At 42.0% G+C, this 24,960-nt stretch overlaps 1 protein-coding gene across 2 annotated transcripts in view; it reads left to right on the top strand.

Moving 5' to 3' along the window:
• The window catches only part of TTC8 (tetratricopeptide repeat domain 8), a 58,111-nt gene extending 36,069 nt beyond the window's left edge, over nucleotides 1–22,042 (top strand). For both annotated transcript variants that reach the window (XM_025295102.2, XM_006061503.3), the window contains 7 exons: nucleotides 114–201; nucleotides 3,125–3,235; nucleotides 14,342–14,481; nucleotides 15,813–15,987; nucleotides 16,303–16,425; nucleotides 19,100–19,183; nucleotides 21,398–22,042. In XM_025295102.2, the coding sequence (XP_025150887.1) occupies nucleotides 114–201; nucleotides 3,125–3,235; nucleotides 14,342–14,481; nucleotides 15,813–15,987; nucleotides 16,303–16,425; nucleotides 19,100–19,183; nucleotides 21,398–21,514 (838 nt within the window). In that variant the 3' untranslated portion in view covers nucleotides 21,515–22,042. The remainder of the gene's footprint in view (nucleotides 1–113; nucleotides 202–3,124; nucleotides 3,236–14,341; nucleotides 14,482–15,812; nucleotides 15,988–16,302; nucleotides 16,426–19,099; nucleotides 19,184–21,397) is intronic.
• Nucleotides 22,043–24,960: the final 2,918 nt, after the last annotated feature.

Here is a 24,960-nt window from a genome sequence, read left to right as displayed (position 1 = left end):
ATGCTTACTCTTAACAGATGTAATTTGTCTCTAATTCATATCCTCGGTATGAATGAATGCTGGTGGTATTTGTTTTAAATCGATCATCTAATTTTTAAAATGGTTGTTCTTAGGTTAGGATTGTATCGGGAAGCAGAGAAACAGTTTAAATCAGCCCTGAAGCAGCAAGAAATGGTAGATACATTTCTCTACTTGGCAAAAGTAAGTATTCTTAAATTGAGTGGAATTTGTCTTCTCTGGATAAATGTTTAAATTCCGACCAGTGCATGGGGAGAGTTGCCAGTTTCTGTAAGAACAGTTGGCAAGTTAATGTGTTTGGACTTAACATTTTTTTTTAATGGTAAGGGAAAAGGTGAGAACATTCGGAGGATAACCATCTCAGGAAAAATCGGTTGCCAGGGAAAATAAGACAGCCTCTTTGAAATATTACCCGTTAGATTGGAAGAACATGCTACAGGCTTACTATCCCCAGGGGTCACAAGCCCTAGAGAGGCATTTTTCTACAACACATTTGTTTCCCATGTCAGCAGACTATAGAGAACAAGATTGTTTTTATGTAGGTCTTTCACTTTTTGGCTCTGCCATTATAACAAAAACAGTATTTCCCCTTTATTGAGCACCTACTCAGTGTAAGGTATTTTATCAAGTCTTCCACATGTAATTTAATTAAACTTTGTTAGCAACACTGCAAAGCAGATTTTAACATTTCCTTTGTACTGTTGAGGAAAAGGAGACTTAAGAGGATAAGTGAAGATTTTCAGTCTCACTTGCCTGTTAAGAGCCAGCATTCAAACCCAGGGGGCTTCCCCAGTGGCTCAGCAGTAAAGAGTCTGCCTGTCATTGCCGGAGACTCAGGAGATGGGGGTTCAGTCCCTGAGTCGGGAAGATCCCCTGGAGATGGAAACGGCAACCCACTCCAGTATTCTTGCCAGGAAAATCCCATAGACAGAGGAGCCTGGTGGGCTACAGTCTACAGAGTCACAGAAGAGTCAGAAACGACTGAGAGACTAAACAACAACAATTCAAACCCAGGACTTTCTGATTCTAGAGCCTCCTAAGTGCCACCCACAGCCACAACAGAAGTGAAGGACCACCTGGAATTTTCAGTATTGGAATAAGTGACTACTTTACCCTCACCAAGGCCACTTGAAGTGGTGGTTAGGACATCATCTTGTATTAATATATCTTTAAGAATTTCTTAAATTTAAGAAGTGTTGTAAAGGAGGTTGAAAAGAAGACAGAAAAGGAAGTGCATCTGCTGCTGCTGCTGCTAAGTCACTTCAGTCGTGTCCGACTCTGTGCAGCCCTGTAGACGGCAGCCCACCAGGTTCCTCTGTCCACGGAATTCTCCAGGCAGGAACACTGGAGTGGGTTGCCATTTCCTTCTCCAAAAGGAGGTGCTGCTGCTGCTGCTGCTAAGTCACTTCAGTCGTGTCTGACTCTGTGCGGCCCCATAAACAGCAGCCCACCAGGCTCTCCGTCCCTGGGATTCTCCAGGCAAGAACACTGGAGTGGGGTGACATTGCCTTCTCCAATATATGAAAGTGGAAAGTGAAAGTGAAGTCGCTCAGTCGTGTCTGACCCCTAGTGACCCCATGGACCGCAGCCCACCAGGCTCCTCGGTCCATGGGATTTTCCAGGCAAGAGCACTGGAGTGGGGTGCCATTGCCTTCTCCAAAGGAAGTGCTACTCTTTTCTAAATACGGTATTAATGTTAGCATACTAACAGAATCAAATGGAAGTTCTGCCATATAAACTTACTGTGCTAGCTTAGTATGTCTATAGTAGTTTTTAAAAAATGTTTGAAACTCTAATATCTAAGTGTCTTTATACATTATATGTTAAATTCTAAAAAGGTTTCTAAACATCACAGTAAAGATTTCTGACAGCTTGAAATTATAATTCAGGTTACAGTATTTGACTTATCTTCTTAATTGATAATTACTTGCCATGTGGTTACAAATGTACTTTTTATTTTAACTATTGTTAAATACATGGTTTGATTATTTTTTCATAAATTGATTTGCTTAACTCTGTTGTTGCCTATGTGACTATATAGGGTTACAATTTACTTGTTTTTTTTAATATGTGAAGGAATTATTGCTAAGTAATTGGAGACCAAGCAGATTTTAGGAACCACGTTATTTCTTATAATTTAAGCTTGTTAATTTAAGAATTATTAAATATTTTATATTACTTAACATATGGAATTATATTATTTATTATATTTTAAAAAGCAATTCAGAAGCATGTAAGGTAAAAATTGAAAAGTTTTCATCCATACCCTTTCCTCTAGTCTCATTGTTTATCAGTAAACACTGCAGGCAGTTTTGTGTGGCTCCATTTGGGCTTCTTCAAAGCACAGTCTAAATGTTTAGGAAGAAACGGAGGATCCAAGATCATGAAGAAAATAAAATGTCATCATCTTATGTTTCTATACATAGAACTGTAGTTCTCCTTTTAGAAATTCCTAATAGGTTATGGTTTATCCACGCTGAATGTTCTCATTGCTAATTAAGTGGTGGAAACTGTTAAACGGGAGTATCGAGTGCTAACCCTCTCAACTCCCTGCCCCTCTACCCTACACATGTGTTTCCTTCTACTTCTCAGGGTCCTTCTCCCCAAGTCCTCCAGAGGCTTCCCCAGCTGCTGCTCCTCAGACTTTCCCCCGGGGCATGCCCTCTTTCTCCAGCATCTTCAAAATCAGCCTCACAATTGGTCCTTCGTGCCTGCCTGTAGACACCCTTGGGTCTGTCCTATCCTAAAAAATATTTTCCCTTGATCCTCTCTTTTTTAAAAATCAATTTATTTTCATTGCAGGATAATTGTTTTACAGCATGTGATAGTATTTGGCGTGCATCAGCATCCTTTTCTACTCTCTAGTCTGTGTGGCAGTAGTAAGCCCACAGTAAGCATTTGCTGAAGGAACAAATGAATAAATGTGTCACATACAGCATGAGGCGATAAAACTATAGCATCATTATTGGAAATTAATCCTACACATTTCTGAGAAATGTTTACTGTAATATCTAGGAGATAATTTGTTACTAAGCAACAATTTTAAATTTGTCATAACGAATACTGTTATTTTAAGTCCTTTTGTTGAAGTGTATCCTGGTTTTAGGTTTACATCTCATTGGATCAGCCCGTGACTGCTTTAAATCTTTTCAAACAAGGCTTAGACAAGTTTCCAGGAGAGGTAACCCTACTTTGTGGAATTGCCAGGATCTATGAGGTAAGGTTCCTGTCTTTCAAAAAGTTGACATACGATTGAGGTTATATGCTACTTAAGTAAGTTCATAGTCCCTTGGGGTCTTATAAAATGTAACATTTTGTAAAATTATGATTGTTGGCCAGTGATTTAGGAACAGAATAAGAGATTTTAGTGTATACATTAAACAAACTAAACTTATTTCAAACACACAGAAGGGTATAGAGAATGGTATGAGACAGGAATTTGAATTAATTCCTCCCTCTGCATAGTTGGTTGTCCCAGCACATTAACTGATCCTTCTCTCAGGTCTGTACTGTCAAGCAGCAGGTTTTTTTTCTGTGTATGCGATAGATATGTTTTGGGTTTTCTATTCTGTTCTATTGGTCTGCTCGTCTATCCTTATACCAATATTATACCATCTTAATTCCTGTAGCTTTATTATACTTACTCTTTGGGAGGGCGCTTTGTTCCAAGACATTAGGAATGTCTTGGCTATTTTGGACTTTTGTTTATTCTGGTAAATTTTAGAGCCATTTTTGTCAAATTTCATGAAAAGCCCCATTGAGTTGTTCTCGCTGCTGCCTAATTAAGGTAGCTTCATAATAATTCTTGATGTCAGGTGGGGAAATTCTACCACCTGTTGTTCCCAGTTGGTTATGCTTGGCCCTTTGCTCTTCCATATTAAAAAACCCTCTCGGCATGTGGATTGGAATTGCATTGAATGTAAGAATGATGGGGGTGGAGGGGCTGCGTTTCTTCCCAAGGGGGATCATGATATAACTCTCCATTTACTTTAGGTCTTTTGTTGTTGTTGTCTTTCAATGAATATCTTGTAATTATCTTCATAAATGTTTTGTTGAGAGTCCCCAAAACCACTGTGAGGTTCAGTGATTTATTAGGTCTCCTGACTCGGCACACAGTTGTACTCATAGCCATTTTTTGTAGCAAAAGGATACAAAGCAAAATCAGTAAAGGGAGAAGGCATGTGGGGCAAAGTTCAGAGGAAACCAGGCACAGGCTTTCAAGAGTTCCCCTCCCACACACCCTGACCCCTGGTGGAGTCACAGAGGACACATTTGATCTTCCTGCAAGTTGTGGCAACATGTGTGAAGCACTGTCTGCCAGGGAAGCACATCAGAGACCTGGGATCCATCACATAAAGAAGGCTGAGTGCGGATGCTTTCGAACTGCGGTGCTGGAGAAGACTTGAGAGTCCCTTGGACCGCAAGGAGAGCAAATCAGTCCATCCTAAAGGAAATCAGTCCTGAATATTCACTAGAAGGGCTGATACTGAAGCTCCACCTGATGGGAAGACCCAACTCATTAGAAAAGACCCTGATGCTGGGAAAGATTGAAGGCAGGAGGAGAAAGGGATGACAGGATGAGACAGTAGGATGGCATCACCACCTCAATGGACATGAGTTTGAGCAAACTCCGGGAGATAGTGAAGAACAGGGAAGCCTGGTGTGCTGCAGTTCTTGGGGTCTCAGAGAGTCGGACACGACTTAGCGACTGAACAATGACAATCTGTTACTGGGGGCTGGCCATAGAGGGAGGCACCGTCTGCCTGTCACGTACCAGGACCCCAGACTCCACGAAGTGAGGCAGGTGTTCGTACACCACATGCGCTGCACTTTGTAGGGTTCAGGTGTAGTGAGCCGTGCTGTCATTTGGGGAAAGTTTTATATAGGCATAGGGCACTAGCTGGGCTTCCCAGGTGGCGCCAACCGTAAAGAATCCGTGTGCCAATGCAGGAGATGTAAGAGACGCAGGTTCAATCCCTGGGTCGGGAAGATGCCATGGAGGAAGGCATGACGACCCAGTCCAGTGTTCTTGCCTGGAGGATCCCAAGGACTGAGGAGCCTGGTGGGCTGTAGTCCATAGGGTCGCAAAGAGTCAGACACGATTGAAGCAACTTAGCACTCACGCACGCACACACACACAGGGCACTAGCCAAGTTCTAAGTTACTCACCAAGGGCCAGCCTTTCAAGCAGGCCTTTCTAGGAGTAGGAGTCCCAGGCTTACTGTGTTAACTCTTTTCTGCACAGATGTATTTGTAGGTAAATTGTGAATGAACTGCTCTTTTTTTCTCTTGTGTTTTCTATGGTCATTTCTGGTGAGTGGGAATGTAGCAATTTAAGTTGATTTGATACTAAAACTTGGCTAAATAGTCTTTTTAATAACATCATAGATTCTCTTAGATTTTCTAAGTAAATAAAACAATCATCTGTGAATGTACATAGTTTTATCTCTTAATTTCAGTTATTTTACTTAAAAAACAATTTAACAGAAGCATCTTTGTTCTCTTTTAAATTTCTTGAAATGCTGGGTATGATCTTTTAAAATTATTTTGTTAGAAAAAAGAATGGAAAGTATTAATAGTTGCCATACCTGGGTAGTAGTGTGTGAATGGTTTTTATTTTATTTTCCAGATTTTCTGTAATCAACATGTATTACTTGTAATATGAAAACAACAAATATTTTCCTTAATTTGTTTAGAAATAGCTTCTCCTTGAGAAATGTAATTTTGATAAGCATATAAATAGAAACATTTGACCATTCTCTAAAAAACAATATCAGTATCTCTGTATCTTTAGTTGTGTGACCTTAAATTGAACATGAACAAAATTTTGACCAAGGAGCTTAGGAAGGAAATAAAACAGAGTCCATTTTGAAAGCTGTGAAATTCATAGTGGTGACTGTCTTGATGCGGTTGGAATTGTTTGTGCCTTTTGTTCCTTCTGCCCTTCTCAGGTGGGAGCTGCTGTTAGAAGGAACCGGTGGGAAGGAGTCCTTCCTCGCTCCCATTACAGTGATCCTTTGCTATGGCTGGGACAGGGCGCGGGTCTGGAGTGGATTCTTTAATCAGCTACCTTCTTCCTTCCCCTGCTCTGGGTCTGGCCAGGACTTGGAGGGGCACATTGTTTTGTAAGAGTGACAGGGGAAGGCTTTGTGAGAAAAAGTAGAATCTGAATTTTTACTCAAAAGAAGAAAGAAGTGAAAAGAGAGCATCCTAGTTTTGAGGACGACATCGTGTACAAATAGGGTGTCCGAGGGCTGAGCACAGACTTGGAACAGCTGGATGCAGCATTTCCCCTTGAATTTACATGCTTAATTTCACTTATGGCAAAGTTTGCCTAACAAAAATTCCATTGTGTTCCTTTTCTCCTTATGTGACAGTGGATTGAGGGTTAATTAGTAAAGTTTGGTTCTTAGCCTTGGAGCTTACACAGCATATGCCTTTAGGAATTTTTGTATATCATACTTTTCTCTGGAGGGATTCTTTTCCTTTATGTTCTTCTTTTTTTGTTTTATCACTTAAATTTTGATCTTGTTTCTTTTAAATGAACATGTTGTGCTGCCTATTATTTATTGCTTGTTCTGTACAGAATCTTGTTTTAAATGATTTATCCTTGCTAAATTTATTTGGTTGTGGTTTTACTTTTTCTTGGGGCCTTTTGTTTATTCATTTGAAAGGCGGGCCTTTATTTGAACTATTCTGTGTTAAAAGGTTCAAATAAAGGCCTGTCTTGCTTCCCTGGTGGCTCAGACGGTAAAGAATCTGCCTGCAATGCGGGAGACCTGGGTTTGATCCCTGGGTTGGGAAGATCCCCTGGAGGAGGGCATGGCAACCCACTCTAGTATTCTTGCCTGGAGAATTCAATGGACAGAGGAGCCTGGCGGGTTACAGTTCAAGGAGTCGCAAAGAATTGGACACGACTGAGTGGCTAAGCACAGCACGCTGCAAATGTTAAAAGGTGTATGAAACTGAATAATTACCCTAGGAAATATTGTTCTCATGGTCCTTGAACTTTACTGTATATAGAAATGACTTTGGGAGTGTTTGAGAGTGAGGCCCATTTTCTTCCTCCTGACTCACATGTCCTGGAAAGTGGGATACAGGCTTTTGTCTGCTGAGCAAGCTCACAAGGTGATTCTGATATATAACAGAGTTTGAGAATCATAGCAAAATGTAAACGTTATTTACAATTTTGTTTTAAATAACTAAAACGCAGTGTTGATATTCTGTTCAGTTCAGTCACTCAGTCATGTCCAACTCTTTGCAACCCCATGGACTGCAGCATGCCAGGCCTCCCTGTCCATCACCAGTTCCCAGAGTTGACTCAAACTCATGTCCATCGAGTTGGTGATGCCATGCAACCATCTCATCCTCTGTTGTCCCCTTCTCCTCCCACCTTCAATCTTTCCCAGCATCAGGGTCTTTTCAGATGAGTCAGTTCTTTAATTTAACTCAGATGATATTCTGTGGATTAGTTCGAAAAATAACCACTAATAACTACTGTAATAATCACTTAAATGATAGTTGAAGTGATATTTGTATGTTTGAAGATATTATTTTAAATCTACATTCATAAAATTTATTCTTGAGCTACTATAAACAGTTCTAATGCTGGAATAGATTAAAGAAAGGACAGAAATAGAATCTGTGTGTATTCATACATATGAAAATTTATGTGATAAAGACTGTCTATTAAACCAACTGGATTATTGGATTGTTTAATAACTTCAGAATAGAGCTGGATGAGTAATGATTTCTTATCCTGAAAGAACGCATTGCTGGGACTTACCTGGTGATCCACGCTCCAAATGCAGGGGGACTGTGTTTGATCCCTGGTCAGGGAACTAGATCTCACATGCCTCAACTGAAGAGTTGAGATGCCGCAACCAAAGACTCTGCATGCTGCAATGAAGACTTGGGGCAGCCAAATAAATAAATACTTAAAAAAAAAAAAAAAGGAACCCATTGCTACCAGGTGACTCGAAGATTTAAAACCATGAATGTTTCAGAAGAAATACAGATGAATTATTTATATAAACTTGAATTGGGGAAGACCTTTCTAAACATGATACTAATTCAGAAAGCCATAATAGAAAAAATTTATCAATATGAGAACATAAAGGTTAAATTTTCTATGCTGTAAAAACGAAAATACAAATAAAAGCAAACCCTAACAAAACAGGTAAAAATATCAAACAGGGAACATATTTGCCATACCTGGGACAGGGAAAAAAAGGCTACTTTGACTGTCTTCACTTTATATGTTGCTCAACAATTGCTGGGTTTCAGGTGGTTTATAGATTGATGGGAGAATTACACACTGACACGTAAGTGTGCATATCCACGCTTATAAATTCTCATTTTGGTCAAGCACATAAGCATGGAAACCACAGCAGGTGTTTCCTCAGAGCACTGGTGGGGGTGAGACCACGGTGTGGCCCTTGTCCTTGCAGCCCACACGGTGACCTGGCCCCTCTCCATGCAAGTGGTCGCTCCAGAGCTGAGACAGCAGCCAGACTCCGGCCGCAGTTCACCTACACCGCCGCCCTTTCGTTCTGGTGCTGGTTGACACATGCCTGGAAGGACTCAAGCAAACCACCTGTGCTTTCCCTCTGAAGAGAATGTTCATCAACACGTGGACTTCCTGGGTTGTCCGCGGAAGTCCGCGTCAGCACGCGTTCATCGTCGGGGAGGAAACAGCAGGCAGTGCCCAGCGACCCTGGAGCCACAGCTGGGTCTCCAGCTCTCCTGAGCCGGAGGGCAGTTTCCCACCCGAGCCCCTCCCACAAACCAACAATGAGAGGACAAGAGCTGGGACTGCAAAGCTGACAAAAGACATGAATCCACAGTTCGCAGGGAAAGAGGTGTGTGGTGTGTCGGGTGCTAACCTCAGTGATAATTAAGGAAATGAAAATTGGAACAACAGTGTCACTTTTTACTTAAAGATGACTAAGTTTCATGGTGTTTAAGGTTGTCAAGGGCGTAGAGGAACAAATGTCATGGGAGCGTATACTGGTACAACCCATTTGGAGGCTATTTGCAGTTACTTATGAGATTTTTAAATGTACATTTAAGTTTATTTAATATCAGCACATATTTTATAATAACAACTTTGAAAAATTTCATATAAGGTTGTCAAAGACATGTGTGTGTCTGTTCAGTTGCTAAGTTGTGTCCAGCACTTTTGCAACCCCTTTGAATGTAGCCCACCAGGCTCCTCTGTCCATGGGATTCTCCAGGCAAGAATAGTGGAGTGGGTTGCCATGTCCTTCTCCAGGACATCTTCCTGACCCAGGGATTGAACCCTCATCTCCTGCATTGGCAGGCAGATGTTCTTCACCACTAAGCTGGTGGGGAAGCCCCAAAGACATGATAGTTTCAGTCTAAAATTCCTAGAGATTACATAAATTAAGTCCATGACCATCAATCAAGTATGCAGACATTCTAAGGCATTGTTTATAGAAGTGTCTTAATTTCAGGTATGCAAAGTGGAAACAGACTTACCAACATAGGAGACAAACATAATGGTTACCAGAGGGAAGAGGGAGTGGTGTGGGTGACAGGTTAGGAGTATGAGGTTAACAGATACAGACTTCTAAGGTAATTTTATAGAACCAAAAGCCTTGAAACAACTGACCACTCAGGCTGGAGTCTTCTTTGAATTGGGTGTTACCATCTGTGGCAGACTGAATTTTCTGTCTCCCTACCTCATACATTCTTTTGCTGAAGCCCCAACACCGTGTGAGGGTGTCTAGAGACAGGGCCTTGGGGAGATAATTACGGTTAGATGAGCTCATGAGGGTGGGCCCTCGTGATGGGATTAGTGCCCCTATAAGGCAAGACAGCATTCCTTCCCTGCAAGTAGGTTCATCAGTACCATTTTTCTGGATTCCATATTTATGCGTTAATATATGAGATTTGTTTTTCTCTTTCTGACTTATTTCACTCTGTATAACAGGCTCTAGGTTTATCCACCTCACTAGAAGTGCCTCAAACTTGTTCTTTTTTATGCTGAGTAATACTCCATTGTGTGTATATATATACACACACACATCCGCAGATGTAGAGAGTGGACTGTGGACACAGTGGGGAGGGAGAGAGTGGGACGAATGGGGAAGTGGCATCAACATTTATACAGTACCATGTGTAAAATGGGTAGCTGGTGAGAGGTTGCTGTATGACACAGGAAGCCCAGCCTGAGGCTCTGTGATGACCTAGAGGGCTGGGATGAGGGGAGGGGTGGAAGGTTTGGGAGGGAGGGGATAGATATATAATTATGGCTGATTTGTGTTTTATGCAGAAACCAACACAACATTGTAAAGATATTTTTAAAAAGACCCCAGAAAGCACTTGAGTGCTCTCTCACACACAAAGACACAGTGAGAAGGTGGCCCTCTGTAGCCAGGAAGAAAGTCCTCACTAAAATGCTATGACATCAGCTCTGTGACCTTGGACTTCAAGCCTCCAGAACTGTGAGGACAGAAATTCCTGTTGTTTAAGCCACTCAGTCTGTGGTATTTTGTTATGGCAGCCTGAGTAGATGGTGCACCAAGTTTGGCACCTGTGACACTGAATGAAGCCTTGCACTGTGGAGTGCTGTTGCCGTCTGAATGTCCTCTTTGGGGAAAAAAACCTATTCAGGCCTTCTGTCTGTTTTTTAATTGGGTTATTTGTTTTTTGATATTGCGTTGTATGAGCTGTTTATATGTTTTGGATACTAACCACTCATCAGTCATCTAATTCGCATATATCTTCACCCATTCATTAGGTTGTTTCCATTCTGTCAATGGTTTTCTTTGCTGTGCAGAAGCTTTTAAGTCTATTTAGGTCCCATTTGGTTATTTTTGCTTTTTCTTCCTTTGCTTTAGGAGACAGATCCAGAAAAAGTGGTGCTATGATATATGTCAGAGACTATTCTGCCTGTGTTTTCTTCTAGGAGTTTTATGGTTTCTGGTCTTATGTTTTGGTCTTTAGTCCATTTTGAGTTGCAGCCAGCAGGGGCTGCTCATCATCACTGTGTACAGGCTCCTCACGTGGTGGCTTCTCTTGTTGTGGAGCACGGGCTCCAGGCATGCGGGCTCAGGAGCTGTGGCACATGGGCGCAGTAGCTGTGGGACGTGGGCTCAGGAGCTGTGGGACGTGGGCTCAGGAGCTGTGGGACGTGGACTCAGGAGCTGTGGGACGTGGGCTCAGGAGCTGTGGGACGTGGGCTCAGGAGCTGTGGGACGTGGGCTCAGTAGCTGTGGCACGTGGGCTCAGGAGCTGTGGCGCGTGGGTGCAGTAGCTGTGGGACGTGGGCTCAGTAGCTGTGGGACGTGGACTCAGGAGCTGTGGCGCGTGGGTGCAGTAGCTGTGGGACGTGGGCTCAGGAGCTGTGGGACGTGGGCTCAGGAGCTGTGGGACGTGGACTCAGGAGCTGTGGCGCGTGGGCTCAGTAGCTGTGGGATGTGGGCTCAGGAGCTGTGGGACGTGGGCTCAGGAGCTGTGGCGCGCAGGCTCTAGCGCATGGGCTCAGGAGCTGTGGCACGTGGGCTCAGTAGCTGTGGCACGTGGGCTCAGGAGCTGTGGCGCGCAGGCTCAGTAGCTGTGGCGCACGGGCTCAGGAGCTGTGGGACGTGGGCTCAGGAGCTGTGGCGCGTGGGTGCAGTAGCTGTGGCACGTGGGCACAGTAGCTGTGGCGCGTGGGCGCAGTAGCTGTGGCACGTGGGCACAGTAGCTGTGGCGCGCGGGCGCAGTAGCTGTGGGACGTGGGCTCAGGAGCTGTGGCGCGCAGGCTCTAGCGCATGGGCTCTGGAGCTGTGGCACGTGGGCACAGTAGCTGTGGCACGTGGGCTCAGGAGCTGTGGCGTGTGAGCTCAGTAATGGTGACACATGGGCTTAGTTGCCCTGAAGCGTATGGAATCTTCCCAGACCAGGGATCCACCCCCTGTCCTCTGTATAAGTAGGCAGATTCTTAACTGCTGGACCACCAGTGGTTAAATCCTTGACTTTATTTTTGAATATAGTGTGAGGAAATTTTCCAACTTCATTCTTTTACATGTAGTGCACCAGTTATTGAAGACACTGTCTTTTCTCCATTGTATATTCTTGCCTCCTTTGTGGTAGATTAATTGACCATAATAAGTACGTGGTTTTATTTCTGGGCTCGCTGTTCCAATGATCTATTAATATATGTCTCTTTTTGTGCCAGCACCATACTGTTTTGATCATTGTAGCTTTGTAGTGCAGTCTCAAATCAGGAAGCATGATTCCTCCAGCTCCTTCTTCTTTCTACATATTGTTTTGACTATTCGGGGTCTTTCTTGTCTCTGTACAAATTTTAAAATTATTTATTCCAGTTCTGTGAAAAATGCCATTGCTAGTTTGATAGAGCAGAGAAGGCAATGGCACCCCACTCCAGTACTCTTGCCTGGAAAATCCCATGGACGGAGGAGCCTGGTGGGCTGCAGTCCATGGGGTCGCTAAGAGTTGGACACAACTGAGTGACTTCACTTTCACTTTTCACTTTCATGCATTGGAGAAGGAAATGGCAACCCACTCCAGTGTTCTTGCCTGGAGAATCCCAGGGACTGGGGAGCCTGGTGGGCTGCCGTCTGTGGGGTCGCACAGAGTGAGACACGACTGAAGCGACAGCAGCAGCAGCAGTTTGATAGAGATTGAATTGAATCTGTAGATTGCCTTGGGTGGTATAGTCATTTTAACTATATTGATTCTTCAAATCTAAGAATATGCTGTATCTTTCCATCTGTTTCTTTTGTCTTCAGTTTCTTTCATTAGTGTCTTAAAGTTTTCCAAGTATAGGTCTTTTACCTCCTAAGGTAGGTTTATTCCTAGTATTTTGTTCTTTTTTATGTGATGGTAAATAGGATGTTTCCTTAATTTCTTTTTCTGATAGTTTGTTGTTAATGCATAGAAATGCAATAGATTTATATATATACGTTTGTATCCTGAAGTGTTACCAACTTCATTGATGAGCTCCAGTAGTTTTCTGGTGGTACCTTTAGGAATTTCTATGTATAATATCATGTCATCTGTAAATAGTGATAGTTTTACTTCTTCCTTTCCAATTTGGATTCCTTTTATTTCATTTTCTTGTCTGGTTGCTGTGGCTAGGACTTCCAATACTAAGTTGAATAAAAGTGGTGAGAGTGGGCCTCCTTGTCTTATTCCTGATCTTAGAGAAAATGCAGAAATCCTCAACAAAATATTAACTGAATCCAAAGGATCATACACCATCATCAAGTGGGATTTATCTCAGGGATGCAAGGATTTTTCAATATTTGCAAATCAATCAATGTGATATCCATCTTTACAAATTGAAGAATAAAAACCATATCTCAATAGATGCAGAAAAGCTTTTGAGAAAATTCAACATCCATTTATGATAAGAATTCTCCAGAAAGAGGTCATAGAGGAATCATACCTCATCATAATAAAGTCCACATATGACAGACCCACAGCTGACATCAGACTTAATGATGAAAAGCTGAAAGGCCTTCCTCTAAGACAGGAAGTGTTCATGTGCTTGTCTTCCTACCAGATGTAACCTCCTCGAGGACAGTGCCGCTGTCTTTCTGCATCCAAGGGGGATTGGTCCCAGGATACCCCTGGGTTGTCAAGATCTGTGGGTGCTCCAGTCCCTTATATAATGTGGCAGAGTATTTGCATATAACCTTCCCACATCTATCTGTATACTTCATTTATTTAAAAATTTTTATCTGTCTGTGTTGGGTGTTAGTTACTTCACGTGGGATCTTTCATTGTGGTGCATGGGTTCTGTCGTTGCAGCACATGGGCATTGTTGCTGCACAGCCTGTGGGGTCTTAGTTCCCCAACCAGGAATTGAACCTGCATTCCCTGCATTGCAAGGAGGATTCGTAACCCCTGGGCCTCCAGGAAGTCCCCATGTGTATACTTTAAATCACCTCTAGATCACTTATGATGCCTCATGCGATACAAATGCCATGTAAATAGCTGGAGATGTAAAGTAAATGGTATAAAAATAATTTCCAGTGCAGCAAACTCAAGTTTTGCTTTTTGGAACTTTCTGGAATTTTTTTCTAAATATTTTTGATCTGTGGCTCACCGAACTCATGAAAGCGAAACTACAGATGTGGGGTGGGGGTGGGTGGTGACTGTAATCTTATCTTTTTGTTCACATTGTGCCCCCAGGGCCTAGAACAGAGTCTGGCTGTGGCAGGCTCTTACTAAATGTTGAACTGGAAAAAATACTGAATTGAATAAAATAATGTAAGCCAGTCATCATCGTAACAATTTCTTGTTGAATATTAATACAGTATTGCTCTTCCCTCTTGATGGAGAATAGGAGATGAACAATATTTCATCAGCCACTGAATACTACAAAGAGGTTTTGAAACAAGACAATACTCACGTGGAAGCCATTGCGTGCATTGGAAGCAACCACTTCTACTCTGACCAGCCAGAAGTGGCGCTCCGGTTTTACAGGTGCACTTTACGTTCAGTTTGTAAAACTGCTTTCCTGTGAAATAGTGACGCAAAAAGTGATAAAGACGGAATGAAGATGCAGGGAAATAATGTGTGGGCCATGTTTATATGAGACTAAAAATTCAAGCACTCAGATGTTTTATGACTACTGAACCTATTTTTAAATAATTTGGAAATGCAGAAGCATTTAGCATCTTGCAGAAACACACCTGGATAAATGCCTACATTTAACACCATGTCCGTGTATGTGAATTGGCCATTTTGTCATCAACCAATAACAACAGTTACCAGAAGCTTCCACGTCACTGCCTCCACTAATATCACTGTTCAGTTCAGTTCAGTACCACTGTACACAGTGTCAAACCTTAAAGGTGAAATAATAATGTGATTTGTGAAGAGCAGTGGACCCCAGGCTCTAAAGTTGTGATGAGGACCTTAAAACAGAATCCCACAAATATGTTTGCAAAATCTAAATAAGTTATGTTCACTGGTTCTTTGAGCACATACTTATTTTATCCTATAGATGGTTTCTGAGATTAATTTTTAAATTATGACTTCCTCTTCAGCCCTTGGGTAATAAACAGGGAGATAACTGGCAGCTGACAGGAGTTCTTTCTAAGTACATGTTGGAGCACAAAAGAGAATAATGTGAATGCCAGCCTGTGCCCACACAGCCGTCTCTACTCCCCTACCCCGGGAGCGGGTCACAGGTTCCTCAGGGCAGCTGGGGTGATTTTGACATGCTTGTTGGAACTCTCTCTTCCTTCGGGATTAATGATGAATAGAAGCAAAATAGGGTTCTTCAGCTGCAGCGTGAAAGCTAAATGGGGAACATCGGGATCCCCCGACAGTCTTGTCTTCCTGAGTAGAAGTTCACTGGCGGTCACTGGATGTAGCTGAACCACACAACACAACCAGAATCCAACTCAGCCGAAAACTCGGGAGGCTAAACAAAGGCCTCGAGCTTGGTTAGAAGGTCTTAGAAATTTCCCTTCCGAGCCCCAAAGTTGCATGAGGACAGAGTGTGCAGGGGTTTTACTTTATGTGACTATTTATTTATTATTTTAATACTCTAGCAAAGCTTTTGGGGGGGAAAAAAAAAGATAAGTTATTTCTGACTTTGCCTCTGGATACATTTCTCATGACTGGAACCATTACAAAAGACATGCTCTTGAATTTGCTTTAAACTCTTTTTCATTTACTATAATACTTTCTGTTCTTTGGAGGGTATTAAAAACGTATAAAATGAATTCATTCCTAACTTTGTAAAAAATATGTCAATATCTGTAAAGTTGATCTGACGCCAGAGAGTGTGTGTTCTTTTCAAAAAGGCGACTCCTCCAGATGGGTGTTTACAACTGCCAGCTTTTTAACAACCTGGGGCTGTGTTGCTTCTACGCGCAGCAGTACGATATGACTCTGACCTCGTTTGAACGTGCCCTTTCTCTGGCTGAAAATGAAGAAGAGGTAGCTGACGTCTGGTACAACTTGGGACATGTCGCTGTGGTACGTTGTTTCCCTGATATAGTTTCTATTCTAGAAAAGGTAGCCACACGTTAGTCTTGAAGAAATTTTCATGTACTGGAAATCCAGGTTTGGTTACAGTCCTTGTACCAATTTATAGAGATTTCTGGGAGTCACCCAAACTCGTTTTACATCCCCAGGTTAATCCCCTTACGTACAAGTCACAGCCGACTCCTGTGTCGGGATGTGTCGTTTTCTCTGCGGCGGCAGGAGAGATGTGTATGGGGTGAGGAGGTCGGAGGCGGCGGGAGGAAGTGGCCGGATTTGTGTGTGCGAGTTTGCGCTCTTCTCTTACAGGGAATAGGGGACACAAACCTGGCCCTCCAGTGCTTCCGGCTGGCTCTGGTGAGCAACAACCACCACACAGAGGCCTACAACAACCTGGCCGTGCTGGAGATGCGGAGGGGCCACGTGGAGCAGGTCAGCCAGCCCCGCGGGCTGCGGACAGCCTGCTTGCTTCCCAGAACAGCAGCCACGTGCAGCCGTCTTCACACGTGACAGTTTCAAAATGAGCTCTGGGGTCTGACTGCCCAGGGTTTGAGTCCCAGTATGGGCAGCGTGACCTTGGACAAGTCACTTAACCTTTCAGTGTCCAAAACAGAACGCTCGAGTTTATTAGGGCAAAACTGCACCTCCCTAGCCTGTCCTATGGTCGTGAACCGCTCCACCATTCACAGCCCCCCAACCGCCACCCCGCTGCTCAGGCCCGCATCCTAGGACCACCCCCTACATATCCTAGGACTCCCTCCCACCCCCGCACCCAGAAACTTCTCCTTTCCAACTGCCCCTTCCCCGCCACCCCCTGCCTCTAGTGAACCCTGTCCACGCTCTGCCCCTCGCCCCCTCCTCCAGGCCGCTGTCGTCTCCCGCCTGGGTGAGTAGAGAGTCTCCTAGGCATGGTCTTTGTTTCCGCTTCCATCAGCAAGGAAGTGCACCCTGTAATGTATTTTCCTCAGGACAGCCTTAAGGGTATGTTTTTAAAGCAAGATTATTTCATCACTGCTTTACTTAGCATCCTCCAAAGGCTCCTCCCTGCAACTCGGAATATGTGAATAGTTTGAACTTCAAACCTTAGCCTTCAGGGCCCCACATTGTCTGGCCTCTGGGGCCCCCCTCAGACCACCTTTGCCACCAGTCCTTCCCCCCCACCGGCCATCAGACGTGTGAGCTGCTGGCTGCTGGGTGGGCCCGTTCCTACTGTGGGGCCTTTGGACTCCTTTCAGATCCGACCGGGACCCTTTTCTTTTTATCGTTCAGGTCTTCACTTAATTACCACCTCTTCAGAAAGACCCACTGGACCGTCAGTCTAAAGGAGCCCTCAGTATCGTCTCCTGGTGTTTTCTCCTTCACAGTACTTGCCATTTTATCAGATACTTTCAGTCTGTGTGTAGAATGCAGAATGCTAGCTGTGTGAAAGCAGGGACCTTCTCTGCCTTCTAACTGCTGTGTTTTCAGCATCAGAGCCATTGCCCGACCCTGGGGAGGCGCTTAGTGTGGGTGGGCTGAGCGGATGATAAATAAAATGCATCATCACGGCAGCCGACCTGAAGGCTTCCTGTGAAGGCGAGCCGCTTGTGCGTGTAAAGCACTTGGAATAGTAAAGTCGCACGATACATGCTTAATACATTATATTTTGCTGTTATCATTTACCTAACAGGAAGTTTAAAAGCTAAATACACTCATACCATATTAAATGACAATCAAGATAAATAGCTGTTCCATTCCCTGTGTTAGAGAGGAGGAAACAGACTAGAGGAGGGTAAGTAGCTAACCAAGGTCACAGACCCTGTGCGCACACGCCAGGACGGTAATCTCCAGCCTGGCCTCCGAAGCGTGTTGCTGAACCTGAGGAAACAAGCAAAGAGACCTCAGTGGTTGCTGCCTTTGCTTCACAATATTTTCCCAATGCAAATAAAGTGTCTGTGTGTTTTGTAAACAAAAGCTAACTGCTCTAAAGTGGGAACTTGTTCTGTCACGGAACTTTGTATCCATTTGAAGCAAGTGCTTTTTATGATTTTCTGTGTTTCCATGTTGGTGATTTTCTTTCCCTCCTACTTATTGTCCTTTCTATAGTATGCAGTTGATTTGAAATGTTTTGGTGAAAGGTCTCACTGTTATTAAAAATTATACTTCAATTTCCCTGGAGAAGGACATGGCAACCCACTCCAGTATTCTTGCCTGGAAAATCCCATGGACAGAGGAGCCTGGCGGGCTGTGGTCCACGGGGTCACAAAGAGTCAGACACGACTGAGTACACACACACACATACTTCAATTAAAAGAAACTAGCAAATCATAACATTAATATCTACCATCTTATATAAACTGTTGTTTTCCTTTAAAAAAAAGATTTAAGAATTTGTCCTCGGGGTCATACGTAGAAGTTTAGCTACAAGTTGAAAGGCTGTTTCAGCAGCTTAGGAATGCTGAGTTTGTGGTCTTAACAGTGACTGTACAGGCTACTCATGTCTCTCCGTGGTCTCTGCAACAAGTGACCCTGTGAGCCTGCAGGCGACAAAGCATGATGTGAGTTTTGTCTTTTGAGTGCTTTAGAGAGCGGAAAGCTTGTCATTTTCAGTTGCCTTCAGCTGTCATTTTCAGGTCAGCAGTATACTAAGTGCTTGCTCATTGTCCAGCACAGAACATGGCGATCTGAATTTGCAGTGGTTTTCAAAGGCTTTGGTTGTTGCATTACAGAAGGTAGTTGAAAGCCTACTAAATCAATCAACACCAACAGAAACTGGATTGATAAGACTTTTTTCTTTAGCATTGAGAGGACTGTGTTTTGAGTTGTACATCATATTGAAATATAAACGATAAGAACAGTGGTTCTCACATAACTTTCAATTCTATTCTTTTCTCCATATTTTGAAGCATTTTATTTTTAATATAATTTTGACAAGATATAAGTAGTTAATTGTATATCTGTAAATTGTATTTCACAGAAATTCATCCATGTTTATCACAGAATCATGTTTTTTAAAGTCCTTTCCTGGGTAAAGTATTCTTCTACCAAAAAAAAAAATCACCAGTGTAGTGCTAATATATGCTCATATGCCTTTGGTGTCTCCCTCCTTTTTTTCTTTTCTAAACAGGCAAAAGCACTGTTACAAACTGCATCATCTTTAGCACCCCATATGTACGAGCCACATTTTAATTTTGCAACAATTTCTGATAAGGTATCCTCTTTCTTTATCAATTTATCATCTGACCTGTTTGTTTTCTTCTTTTGTGTGTGTGTGTGTGTTTTCTTCCTTGATTTTAAAAATTGTACAGATAAATAAGGACATTCTAACCATAACTTGCTGAGAGAAATGATTTTTTAAACACTTGATTATTTACACCTATGTCTTCATTTTAAGGGAACGTTTAATATACTTTAGGTATATGTATCACTGAATATTAGCTAAGCTTAATACCATTATGGATTGCAGAAGAATTATTTTATGTTTTAAAAGATGACATTTAATCATTGAAAAACTGCTCATTAACTCCTGGTTTGGGGAGGATTTAGTAATCAGTGTTTTTTCACAGGGAAATCCTGTGTATCATTTATAGATCATATAATCACCAAGTCTAGCATGATGCTATAAAATTGGGGATATTAGTGAAAGCTGTTTCAGCAATGAACAATATAGGAAAGAAGCAACTGTTAATACTGTGTTACAAGTCAATTAACATCCAAGAGCTAAAAGAGATTGTGTGTCCTTTTACAATAAGAAGAAAGAAAGAAAAGTCATCTAATAACTTTTACTTGCAAGACTTCCTTTAACATGGAAGATGAGTTTTGAGGATAAGGAAATGGCTAAAAATGTTTGCTGATGTAAAGACTCTTTATAGACCCAAAAAGTTATAAAAATCATTTTTCATAACATGAATGTGAGCTTCTCTCTCTTGTGTTTTGAAAATAAAATATGCTGTTTTTTATAAATTGTCATTTTTGAGAGCTTGTTAAGTGCTAGTCACTGTTCCAGGTACTCTCCACACCTCTAATTCTCTCAACAACCCTGAAATGTAGGTAACCCTTACCTTCCCTATGCGTTTTTTCATACAACTGATGTTCCATCTGTTGAACCTGTATGAACAGCTGCTACATACCAGCCACCGCTGTAGGCATAGAAGATGTTAGTAGTGAATACTAAGCCTAAATCAGGCAGAAACTTCTGCCTCATGCAGCTGACGTTCTAATGGAAGCCAAGGCTTTGGAACTTGAAAGCCTTCTCTGGAGCTCCATGGCAGTGGCAGATTCAGAGTCCATGCCCAGCTCCCACGTGCTTCCCAATGCGCTGTGCTGCCACTGGGCGCCCCTGGCGGCTCAGACGGTAAAGGATCTGCCTGCAGGCAGGAGGCCCTGCTTCAGTCCCGGGGTCAGGAAGATCCTCTGGAGGAGGGAATGGCTACCACTCCAGTATTCTTGCCTGGAAAATTCCATGGACAGAGGAGCCTGGTGGGTTACAGTCCATGGGGTCGCAAAGACTCGGACACAACCGAGGAACTAAGCATGCAGGCACATGCTGCCAGTTAGTTAAACCACAAAGGAGCCTTGATTACTTTCTTTCAGGAGTGTTATTAAATTTTAATGATATTTAATGCAAATGGAATATTTCTGTTAGCAAAAGTCTACACTTCCATTAAAGAAAATACTATGTTAAAAAGAAATGCTATGATTTAAAAAAGAAAAGTTTTCAGTTCATATGTGTGTTACAAAAAAACTACCAGAAGTGAATTGTCTGTATTTGTGTGTGTGTGTGTGTGTGTGTGCGCACTGCAAAGCTCTCTCCTTTTAGAAGTGTATGCATGAATCAAGGTACATTCAGATGGATTCAGATACTGTATGTGTTTTTCTTTGGGACTGGATTTTAACAAAAAGTTTATTGAAAATCAAAGGTACCCTCAATGAATTTTAAAAACCGGATATCTTCCCAACATTACTATGTTAGCAACCTTTTAAAAGCTCCCAGAGCATGTTATTATATCTTAAATATAATAGTTTTTACTTAAGTTTCCTGTCTTAAGAGATATTACCCTAACCAAAACATATCATTGTCTGTGGTAAATTACAGACTGAACTGAGTTGGCTGTTTTAGCTTGTAGATGTCGATTTATTTTTATGAGACTATCAGTGACAGGAAAAGAAAGCAGGTTTCTGAGTTTATAACTAGACAACCATAATGGAGCAGAAATTATTTACATGACTGGTTATTTTTCTCATACTTTTTCAAGACTGAATTGTAATCTAGGTGAAAAAAATGTTTATATCAAAGTAACACAGTCAAGCAATTTACCTTGGGTTTTTACATTTTGCAGATACTATGTTTGTTTTTTTTTTAATTCATTTCTTATTTTTTATGGTCCTCATTCTGTGGTCTTATTTTGGTCTGCTTTCCTTACAGATTGGAGATCTACAGAGGAGTTATGCTGCTGCTAAGAAGTCTGAAGCAGCATTTCCAGATCACGTGGACACTCAACACTTAATTAAGCAGTTAGAGCAGCATTTTGCTATGCTCTGATTTTTCCTCAGTTAAATATATTCATATATAGATATATATGTGTGTGTGTGTATGTGTGTATTTAGGGAAAAAGTAGTAGTATATATATATATATTTGTAATACAAACCTGTGCTTGATATTAGTGAAAGTGACATAGTGGGATTTAAACCAGAATGTTTAAAACTGTATAATAATAACTTTATAAGATAATATCATAAAAGACAAGATTTAATCTCTTGTAAGCAGATCATGAACTCTCCCACGGTATATGGTAGATGTTTGTTTACAATGTTTACAAAAAAATTTCATGAATTTCTTCAAATTCTTAAAAATATACATTGTTAATGTCCTTTAGCTAGCCTGTAGCTTAGGAGGTGTGAAATCTGCCTTTAAAGTTGCACTTTTATGGCTAAAAATTATATACTTACCCTTGGTACAGACTTTAGAAATTAAACGTTGTATTTCAAACTATTTTTTATGAAATGCTTTGTGAGACATTCTACATTTTCTTATATATTATGCTTTAAATAAATGTGTATGAAACACCATCCTTCTGTTGCTTTTGATGAGTCTTTGTTTCAGTCATCTCAGATGAAACAAGTTTTCCAGAAATGAAGTCTTAGAAATCAAGTCATTATCCTAATTTTATTTTAAATAATGTACCATCAATTTTGCTTTTTCCTGAGAAGCTATTTATGAAATATCATTTTGTCAGCCTAAGAATATCAGGATTAGGAGCGGAGTCATAAGCCACAAGTCCTGCGTGGTCAGCCCCGAGAAGGTTAGGGGGCATCCGGTACCATGAGTGGTAACATCCTAGGAAGGTCTGCTCCAGTGTTTCCTGGACCGCTCCTTGACGGCTTCTCATGAGGAAGTGCGGTCAAGGGCTGGGGCCGCTCACGGGCCTGCTTTGGGATCTGTCCATGGTACTTATTGTTTTAACTTGGTGAAAACCGTTTCACGGGTATTTGTTTCTGTTCCATTCATATAAATTGTACTGCTTAGCTGATGGAACACAAAAGGTGTGGATGCAGAGAATAAGATTGGTAGAGGCTGGAAGTAACTTCAGAGAATGTGTCAATGAATCCCTTTGCGGGGAGGAGGCCAGGCCCCGCCCTTCAGGCTGGAACCTCCCCTGGTTCTCCATGAGAGGCTACCATTTGTTGGGCTTGAGAAATTCCTCAAGCACTGTCAAACTTCCTAACACTGTATTCAGTATTTAGGTTCAAGTTTTATATTGTGAATTGTTTTCTTGGTTAATTTAAAATAAGCACTAGTAACAGGGGCTAGCATTCACCAAGGATGTTGTGTGTACTGAGCACTGCTCAAGCCCTGGGTAAGGATTGACATTTCATCCCCATTGCAGTCCTGTGAAACGCTGTTATTCCCATTTTTCTTGTGAGAAGAACGAAGCGTAGAGCAATCAATAGCTTGCCCACGTTGTCAGCCTCAGTAAGTGGCAGAGCTGGGATTCAAATGCATGTTTACTCTAGTGGTTAAGAACACATACCCGGGAGCCAGGTGCACAGTATTTGTAAAGAAATGGGTATAAGGCGGACTGCAGACTTGCGTGTGGCCTCTGAGTACGTGTTTTTAACTACTGTGTCAAATCTCTTAGTGTCTCTTCTGGAAATAAAGCTGTCATTTAAAATGAATGGTATATGCATTAGTAAAATTGAATAATAAGGGGATATTAACCACTGTGATGAACGGTATTGCGTAGGAACCTGGAATGTTAGGTCCATGAATCAACATAAATTGGACGTTATCAAGCAGGAGATGGTGAGAATAAACATTGACATCTTAGGAAGCAGTGAACTAAAATGGACAGGATTGGGCGAATTTAATTCAGATGACCATTATACCTACTACTGTGGGCAAGAATCCCATGAAGAAATGGAGTAGCCCTCATAATCAGCAGAAGAGTCCAAAATGCAGTAGTTGGGTACAACCTCAAAGATGACAGAATGATCCTGGTTCGTTTCCAAGGCAAGTCATTCAGCATCACAGCAACCCAAGTCTATGTCCCTACCACTGATGCTGAAGAAACTGGAGTTGATCAGTTCTGTGAAGACCTAGAAGACCTCCTGGAACTAACACCAAAAATAGATGTTCTATTCATCATTGGGGACTGGAATGCAAAAGTAGGAAGTCAAGAGATACCTGGAGTAACAAGCAAGTTTGGCCTTGGAGAATAAAATGAAGCGGAGCAAAGCCTAACTGAATCTTCCAAGAGAATGCGTTGGTCATAGAAAGTACCCTTTTTTAACAACATAAGAGAAGACTTTACACACAGACATCACCAAATGGCCAATACCGAAATCAATTTGATTACATTCTTTGTAGCCAAAGATGGAGAAGCTGTGTACAGTCAGCAAAAACAAGATCTGGAACTGACTATGGCTCGGATCATCAGCCTCTCATAGCAAAATTCAGGCTTAAACTAAAGAAACTGGGGAAAACCACTAGGCCAGCCAGGTATGACTTAAATCTATGAATATGCAGTGAAGGTAATGAATAGATTCAAGGAATTAGACCTCGTAAACAGTGTGCCTGAAGATCTATGGAGGTGGATCTGTAATATTGTACAGGAGGCAGCAAACAAAACCATCCCAGAGAAAAGAGAAAAGCAAGGAGGTAATGTGGTTATCTGAGGAGGCCTTACAAACAGCTAAAGAAAGAGGAGAACCAAAAAAAAAAAAAAAAAAAAAGCAAGGGAGAAAGGGAAAGATATATCCAACTAAATGCAGATTTCCAAAGGACAGCAGGGAGATTCAAGAAGGTCTTCTTCAATGACCAGTGTGTAAAACTAGAAGAAGACAACAGAAGGGGAAAGACTAGAGATGTCTTCAGGAAAATTGGAGACACCAAGGCAACATTTTGCCCAAAGATGGGCACAATAAAGGACATATAAGGTAGAGACCTAGTAGACACTGAAGAAATCAAGAAGAGATGGAAAGAATACATGGAAGAACTGTATGAAAATGTCCAGATGAACTGATGACTATGAGGGTGTGGTCAGCCACCCAGAGCCAGACATTCTGGAGGGCGAAGTCTAGTGGGCCCTAGGAAGCACTGCTGTTAAAGCTAGTGGATGCGGTGGAATTCCAGTAGAACTATTCAAAATCTTAAAGGATGATGCCATCAAGGTGTTGCATTCAATATGTGAGCAAATTTGGAAGACCCAGTAGTGGCCTCAGGACTGGAAAAGGTCAATCCTCATCCCAGTTCCCAAGAACAGTAGTACTAAAGAATGTGCTAACCATTGGACAATTGCAGTCATCTTCCATGCTAGTAAGGTCACGCTTAAAATCTTGCATGCTAGACTTTAGCATTATGTGAACCAAGAACTTCCAGATGTCCAGGCTGGAGTTAGAAAAGGAAGAGGAACCAGAGATCGAGTTGCCAACATTCACTGGATCATAGAGAAAGCTAGGGAATTCTAGAAAAACATCTTCTGTTTCAT

Source organism: Bubalus bubalis, chromosome 11 (genome assembly GCF_019923935.1).
Source record: "Bubalus bubalis isolate 160015118507 breed Murrah chromosome 11, NDDB_SH_1, whole genome shotgun sequence".
Lineage (NCBI taxonomy): Eukaryota > Metazoa > Chordata > Mammalia > Artiodactyla > Bovidae > Bubalus > Bubalus bubalis.
The sequence above is the reverse complement of the archived record's forward strand: the minus strand, read 5'-3'. Positions and strand labels throughout refer to the sequence as shown.